We start from the raw sequence: 8,140 nt of genomic DNA on the forward strand, positions 1-8,140 counted from the left end.
TCGGCAGTCCTGCATTTTGGAAATCTTTCGCGCCGACAGCTTCAATTTTTATCGAGCCATTTTGCCATTTTTTATCATGCCTATTTTGTCTCGGCAGTCCTGCATTTTGGAAATCTTTATTTTAAGCGCAGTTTTGACGTTTGAAAGCACTTAATGCAATATGTCTATATTCTGAGCACTATCTTAAACAAGCTTTTAGACTATTTTTCGCACATTAATCTGAGCGCTCCATATTTTGCTTCCAGGGACAAAGCAAGAAAACCACTTCAGTAAGGAACAAAAACAATTTCAACAATTTTTCACGCATATTTGAGCTTGAGCTTGCATACATAAAAATCAACGACACTCGTGGAAAGTAAAAAACAACTAAATACAGTTTTAGTTCCTTCTGCTTTATTTGAATTCGTTTACATCTATCTTATGCCAATACATAGTGTAATAGCTGAACCGATATTTGTATAAAGCTGTACAATGCATTTAAGATTCCAACGAGGTTTGGCGAGCTGCGGAAAGAAATCAAATTATACAATATCTTTTTTTGCATATATTATAAACATTATTTAGTAGGAATTTCGAAACGTAAACAAAATAAACATGCAATTATAACAATAAACTTATACCCGTTTTAAAAAATGTAGTGGTTAGGCATCCTTAGCCCTTAGGCTTCGTAAGAATTGCGAAACGTAAAAAAAAATTAACATGCAATTAATCTGAAAATTCAATCAGAACAAAACAATAAACTTACACCCTTTTCAAGAATCTATAACGACTTAGCACTCTTAAGCCTTTTCATCTGTAAAATACATTTGCATACATCACATATATTGATAATTTAATAAACCAAGAAAATCAGTGGGAAACCTATTATTAGTAACACGGACCGAGAAAATCTATTTTTTTTACTCCACACATAGTTAAACTTTATCAAAAACCTCAAGGCTCTCCTAAACCAAAGTTCAGGGCAAACATAGTTTTCATGACCCACAGGTTGCAGGGTACACACTAAGAGAAGACATATTTTCGGCAATTTTTGTTAAATCTCATTTTAATTTTAAATGTTATGGTGCCGTGTTTAAAACTAATTTCTTAAACGCGTTGTTCAGTAAAGATTTACAGATTTTGTAGATATACATGACATTAAAAACATATTAAAAACTATTTAATGGACGAAAGTATTTCTTACCTAACTATAAATAAAATAATAAATATATAATATAGTAAACATTATTCCCGACACTGATTTGAATACGATACAAGAGAGGAAAGCTAACTTCAGGCGGGGCGAGCTTATATACCCTTGCGGTTAGGTAGCAGCTTATATTATTATATATATGGGTAATTCTCTAATGTCGAACGCGACATTCGTACGCATTCCAACTGGAAAAAAACAATGTGCTAAGCTTGTTTTTTATTTTGACAAAAGTGAATCTAATAGGTCTTGATAAGTTGTATAATTGGTGCAAATATTAATTTTGGAAGACTTTTTGTTTTTAGAATATTCAAAAAAAAACTTGGGCTGTAGCACGCGACAAAAAACAGAAGTTACTTTTTCAAAAACCATTTCAAACGCTGATTTTAGCGACACCTGATGGAAAATTTGTCTGCAATCAATTTCAAAACGTTATTTATTATTTGATCTTAGTAATTTTTTTGTTTTACTTAAAATTATTTGGTAGTTTTTTTTTTTTATTTCAATTTTATTCACAGTCGCACGCGACAGTTTCTTCCCTCATATTTTTATACCCTTGCAGAGGGTATTATAATTTTGGTCAAAAGTGTACAACGCAGTGAAGGAGACATCTCCGACCCTATAAAGTATATATATTCTTGATCAGGATCACCTCCTGAGTCGATATAAGCATGTCCGTCTGTCCGTCTGTCTGTCTGTCCGTCTGTCCGTCTGTCTGTCGGTTTCTACGCAAACTAGTCTCTCAGTTTTGGAGCTATCGAGTTAAAACTTTGCACACATCCGTTTTTTCCTTGCAGGTAGTATATAAGTCGGAACGGCCGGGATCGGCCGACTATATCCTATAGCTGCCATATAACTGATTGATCGGAAATGCTATAACTTTGGTGTTTTTTAAGTTAGAGGGTTGAGACTTTCCACACATGTTATATTTGACCAACATATCTTGTGTACAAAATTTTATAAGGATCGGCCGACTATATCCTATAGCTGTCATAGAACGATCGGAATTGGCATAACTTTGGTGTTTTTTAAGTTAGAAAGATGGGATTTGGTACAGATTCTATTTTGGACAAAAGAATTTGATTTGCCAAATTTCATGAGGATCGGCCGACTATATGCGATCCGCTATATATCTAATAATATAAGATGGGTGGCGCCACCTAGCGGACTGCGACTTAACTGCAAGGGTATTTAAACTTCGGCTCCGCCCGAAGTTAGCTTTCCTTTCTTGTTTTAGTTGTTTTTTTACTTTTAAAATAATAAAACGTGAATTTGGAGATTCTAAGTTTAATAAGAATTAATTTAGAGCTATAAAAAATTAATTTAGGTTTCAATCTTAACAAACAAGGAGGAAAATAATATAATTATATGTAATATAATAATATAATTTTTTTTAATTGGTGTCATTATTATTTAAATTTTGTCTCCAACGCTTGCAGCTGACTTTATTATTATTTTTTTCATTCATCTGCATTAATAAAAAGCAAACAAAAAATAAAAAAAAATTTTTTAAATACAAAAATTTTTTACCATGTCGCACGCGACAAACTTAAAAAACGTTTATAACCGAATGCACTACTTATATTTGACAACATTTTTTTTTTATACTTAAATATCCAATTTTATGTTTGGAACCATGTTTTGATGGTCATTCGACAAATTTCTTCGACGCACTGATAACAAATGTTCTTTTTCAATGTCGCACGCGACAATGAAATAAACTGATAATCTGATAAGAAATTCTTAATAATTAGCAATCGCATCGTTTCTTTTACATTATTGTTGTAATCTTTGGTTATTAGCCGATATTACAAATAGTGAATATCAATGCAGTTTAACTCCCTTTACGAAAATTATGTAAAACAAATTGTGCCGCTGAAATGCTAAAAACTAAACTTTCGCACATTTGAGACTTTGGATTAAAATATTTCGAAATGTGTTATAAGTAAATGTTAAATATTATTAAATTAGTTAAATTTTATATGTTCCCTATAAAAATGTGTGAAAAAAACATTCTTTTATTGACTTTGAATTTTTTTGTCGCGGTTGACCTTTCGGGAGAATTACCCATATATTGGATCATATATAGTTGGTCGATCCGTATGGAAATTTTTAACAAAAGTGATGGAAACAGCCTTAAGAATCTTTAAAAATAACAAGGTTGTGCCATTTTCGATAGTTCAGTTACATGGCAGCTAGAGGATATCGTCGGCCAATCCTTATAAAATTTGGCATCCAATTAGGTCACCAAAAATGGAATTTGTAGAAAGTACCATCCATCTAGCTTGGCAGCTATAGGATATAGTCGACCGATCCCGACAGTTCCGACATACATATATACTACCAGCAAACCAAAGAAGGATGTTGGCAAAGTTTCTAGTCGATAGCTTCAAAACTATAAAGACTAGTTTGCGTAGAAACAGACAGACAGACGGACATGCTTATATCGACTAAGGAGGTGATTAAGATCAATAATGTGTATACTTTATAGGGTCGCAGATATCTCCTTCACTGCATTCCACACATTTGACAGAAATATAATACCCTCTGCAAGATTATAAAAAGTCTTCCATAGAAAAATTTTTATACCCTTGCCAAGGGCAAAATAATCTTTTTGCTTTTTTCTATTTTGGGCAAAATAATCCGATTTACTAAATTTCATAGGGATCGGCCGACTATATCCTATAGCTGCCATATAACTGAACGATCGGAATTGGCATAACTTTGGTGTCTTTTAAGTGAGAATGATGGGACTTTCTACAGATTCTATTTTGGGCAATATAATTCGACCTGCCAAATTTCATAAGGATCGGCCGACTACATCCTATAGACAACATTGAACTGAACGATCGGAAATAGAACAACCTTAACTGCAAGGGTATATCAACTTCGGCTCCGCCCGAAGGTAACTTTCCTTTCTTGTTTAGTATAAATCAAGTACAAAAATAAATATCTAAAATTGGTGATTACAAATTTGAATGAGTATCTCAAAGATATTCTAGATGCTGAATATTACTTAGCGCATATGTATTCCTTGCAAAATGATATCTAATAAAAAATGGTGGTCTACACAATTAGAAGGGCTACATAACTTAATACATTTCAAATTTGATTCATTTACAACAGGGGAAGTTAATTCAGGGGACCCTTAAGGTACCTGGTACAGGCCTGAGTAATGTATAAAACATTACTGTTTTCTTGTAAAAAATAAATATGGAATTTAAAAAAAAATTCATCAATAAAAATAGAAATAACAAAATAAGCAACTAATACATTTCTTACAAACTATTCCTGGCATAGAAATTCTTAGTATTACGTAATTTTATAATTTTATTAACCTACACGAAACTCTTAGTAGAAATTGTCTTTCCAATCGACCAAAATTTATATTAATATAGGCCATATTGCATATTTAATACCAATTAAATTATTTCAGCTTCATTTACTGTTACTCGATAACTTTTTAAAAATCTTAAACATTTTTTCTAGGTACAAATAATATATGTATATAAATAATGTTTATTTTTCTTAATCGAATTGAAAACCCCATTTATAAAAAATACAAAATACGTACGAGCTGGTCTGCCGTTTGCCCACGGTGTAAATTTTACGTGACTTTCATTTCTTTTGGCAGCATCTGCACGGAGTTCTGTGCGTAATGCCTCTCGCAACACACGGGCTGCTATGTTTGAATATTGAATGTACCTGCGATTCAACATATACATTACGTAATTGTAAAATATAAAATATGAAAATAAATATTTATTAATTTTTAAAGCTATTACGTAATTCCGGCAGCTCTCCAAGCGGTCATTTTGATTTAATTATATTTAGCTGGAATGAAGCACACACACAGTTTCCACAAAATTCGCTTCAAAACTGATTCGCATTTGGAAGTAACTATACGATTCGATAACGGCATGCATAAGCTTGCGATAATACTGAAATGTAAATGTAATCGAAAATAAAAATACCCTAATTACACTAATTCATAACACTTATATTATCATTTTAAAATTTTTAATAATAATAAATAAAATTAATATTTTTTGATAAATTTGTAATCTTTTCGTACTCATATTGACATTAACTCTTTTTCAGGTTTTAAAGTGGTTGACAGGATGTGGCTACTGAAATAAAACTTATTACTTGGGGATTCCAACCCGCACTGATAAACGTTGTATTTGAAGAAAAGAAGATTAAGGGAAAGATGTATACTGACAGCTATAAGATCAGAAATTGGATTAAAATCATTTTTACTCAATATTGTCAATTTTTAAAATCAAATTCAAATCAACGTGTCAACAGCTAATTGACAATAGAACCGTGGTACAATAACTTAAAATAATTCGTTTTTACATTGAAAAGAAATTCTTATTTGTTTCTGTTGGGTTTTTTTATACATATTTATGAAGTTTTTACAATTAAAAACTTTCATTATCTGTAATTTTTTAAAATTATAAAAAGGTTTAAGTCCGCAAAAACTTATAGAAAGCGATATATTTTTGTAAATAAAACATCTAAAATGTCTCTTTCCACAGAGTGACAGTTTTTCTTTGGTTTTCCTTTACTTCTCACATTATAAATTCTCCTACTCTTATTGTTCTTTTTCACAGCTTCTTCTTCTCTGATACCAAAACGATAAGTCCAGTAACACGCGTAAAAGTTCTTAACAACCACAGGAATACTAACCTAGCCTTTTAACTTATTTAAAAGGAAGAATTAGGTTGAATTGACTTTTTTTGGGAACAGCGTTATAACTTCAACAATTTTCATAATTTTTTGATGAAATTTGTCTCGTTTTATTCATAATTAATGAGAAAACATTGATATGTGGCATGAATGACAGAATTTTTGTAAGTTGTACCGAAAAACTGGCGTCAAAATCCGAAAAACACGAATAAAAGGCAAACATTTCAGTTTCAGATGTAAAAATTTTGTCCTTTTTATTTAAAAAAATCTAAGATTACACAGCCACACAAAAAAAAAAAAGTGTCCGGCTTGGGAGATCAGAGTACCCTATCCCCATGTATTTTGGACCGCTGAACACGAATCTGAAGTCCGTTTTGGTCCTGCACGTGTACGTTTCTTCCTAACCTCAAAAAAAGTTTCACATTTTTGGAGGTATGCGACTTTTTTTTTTAATTTATTGGATTTTCATGAAACTGGGTACCCAGGGGTTTTTGGGGTCGCTGATTACGAATTGGAAGTCAGATTTTCAAAATTCAATATGGCGGATCCAATATGGCGGACGAATTTTTGAAAAATTCTTGGATTTCCATGAAACTGGGTACTTAGGGGTTTTTGGGGTCGCTGATTACGAATTGGAAGTCAGATTTTCAAAATTCAATATGGCGGATCCAATATGGCGGACGAATTTTTGAAATGTGAAACTTTTTTTGAGGTTAGGAAGAAACGTACACGTGCAGGACCAAAACGGACTTCAGATTCGTGTTCAGCGGTCCAAAATACATGGGGATAGGGTACTCTGATCTCCCAACCCGGACACTTTTTTTTTTTGTGTGGCTGTGTTATTTTTTTTTTAAAGCTACAACTTTAAACTATTGAAAAACACCGGAAAATTTGAAATTGGTTTAAAAAACGCGTTCAGGAATTTTTAAGCGCAAAAAAGTCCCGAAAAACGGTTTTTTAACATACATGGTTTTGTGATATACTCGACCCAATAAACAATTCCTACTATGTCACTTCAAAAGTTCGGAATCACTATTGCACTGTGTTATGGGACAGCATGTCTAGCAAGATGATATCTTAATCTTCCATGCTTGAGTATGCCAACTTAATGATTTTTAAACCCTTGCAGAGGGAATCATAATGTTGATCAAAAGTATGCAAAGCAGTGAAGGAGACAACTCCGACCCTATAAAGTATATATATTTTTGATCAGGGTCACCTCCTGAGTCTATATGAGCATGTGCCTCTGAGTGTCTGTCTGTTTCTACGCAAACTCTTAGTTTTAAAGCTATCGAGATTAAGCTTTGCACACATCCTTTTATTGCTTGCAGGCAATATTTTAGTCGGAACGGTTGGGACCGGTGGACTATATCTTATAGATTTCATATAACTGATTGATTGGAATTGCCATAACTTTGGTTTTTAATGTTAGATGGTTGGTACTTTCTACGGATTCAATTTTTGAATTTAATCCAATTTTTAGTCCGAAATTTGGCATTTTAATCCGTTATGCCAAATTTATAAGGATCGGCCAACTATATCATATAGTTTCCATGTAACTGTATGATACATAACGATCGGAAATGGCATAACCTTGCCATTTTTAAAGACGCTTGGGGCTGTTTCTAGTTTTTTTTTTATTCTTCTAAAAACAGCTTTGAAATTTCGGAATCCGCACATGTGCATAATAAATCTCTTGTAAAAAATTTAAACACAATCAAACACTCTCTTTTATAACTTGACTTCTTCTTAAAGCGACATATATCACATAATCTGCAGCCGAAAACTACGCAGCGCTCATGCATATGAAAGCATATCATATATATAAAAATAAAGTGGTGTTCGTTAGTCTCGCTAAAGCTCGAGAACTGCTGAACGGATTTATTTTATCTTATTCTTGAAATGTTCGTGGAGGTCTAGAAGAGGTTTAAAAGGTGACAAAAAATCGAATACCTGCCGAAAAAACTTAAAAACATTCCTTTTCTATTTCCCATACAATCGTTGTTCTTTACAAAATTTTTAAAATCATTTTAGACAGTAAACTACTGTTTTACTGATAAATTTTAGCAAAGCAATTTAGGTGTGTTTCTAACGAGATAATTTCAAATTTTATACCGCTCCACAAAGTTCAAATCCAATCAAATTATCCTTCGCGTGCGCTTTGGGGGATCTTTTGTCGCGTTTCTAAATTAAAAAAAAGTGAGTCGCGATCCCGAAAAAATTTCAGTCACAAATTGTAATAAGTCATTAGTAGTTATG

At 32.4% G+C, this 8,140-nt stretch overlaps 1 protein-coding gene across 2 annotated transcripts; it reads right to left on the reverse strand.

The window, feature by feature from the left end:
• Positions 1-371: 371 nt before the first annotated feature.
• LOC6500200 (protein stunted) lies at positions 372-5,127 on the reverse strand. Of its 2 annotated transcripts, XM_014904227.3 has the most exons (4): positions 4,975-5,127; positions 4,764-4,894; positions 746-793; positions 372-503 (listed from the first exon to the last, which is right to left on the reverse strand). In XM_014904227.3, the coding sequence occupies exons 1-3, from the start codon at positions 5,001-5,003 to the stop codon at positions 780-782; spliced, it is 174 nt and encodes a 57-aa protein (XP_014759713.1). In that variant the 5' UTR covers positions 5,004-5,127; the 3' UTR covers positions 372-503; positions 746-779. The 2 variants fall into 2 exon arrangements, with proteins under 2 accessions (XP_014759713.1, XP_001966665.2); XM_001966629.4 differs by lacking the exon at positions 746-793.
• Between the last annotated feature and the right edge of the window lie 3,013 nt (positions 5,128-8,140).

This window comes from Drosophila ananassae, chromosome XR, assembly GCF_017639315.1.
Source record: "Drosophila ananassae strain 14024-0371.13 chromosome XR, ASM1763931v2, whole genome shotgun sequence".
Taxonomy (NCBI): domain Eukaryota; kingdom Metazoa; phylum Arthropoda; class Insecta; order Diptera; family Drosophilidae; genus Drosophila; species Drosophila ananassae.

Bases quoted from the DNA above. Each gene is read 5' to 3' on its own strand.
- LOC6500200 (XM_001966629.4), bottom strand. From the start codon at position 5,003: ATGACCGCTTGGAGAGCTGCCGGAATTAC. The intron at 4,895-4,974 runs GTAATAGCTTTA...GTTGAATCGCAG, and splicing joins TGGAGAGCTGCCGGAATTAC to GTACATTCAATATTCAAACA. The intron at 504-4,763 runs GTACGTATTTTG...TTCTTTCCGCAG, and splicing joins GGCAAACGGCAGACCAGCTC to CTCGCCAAACCTCGTTGGAA.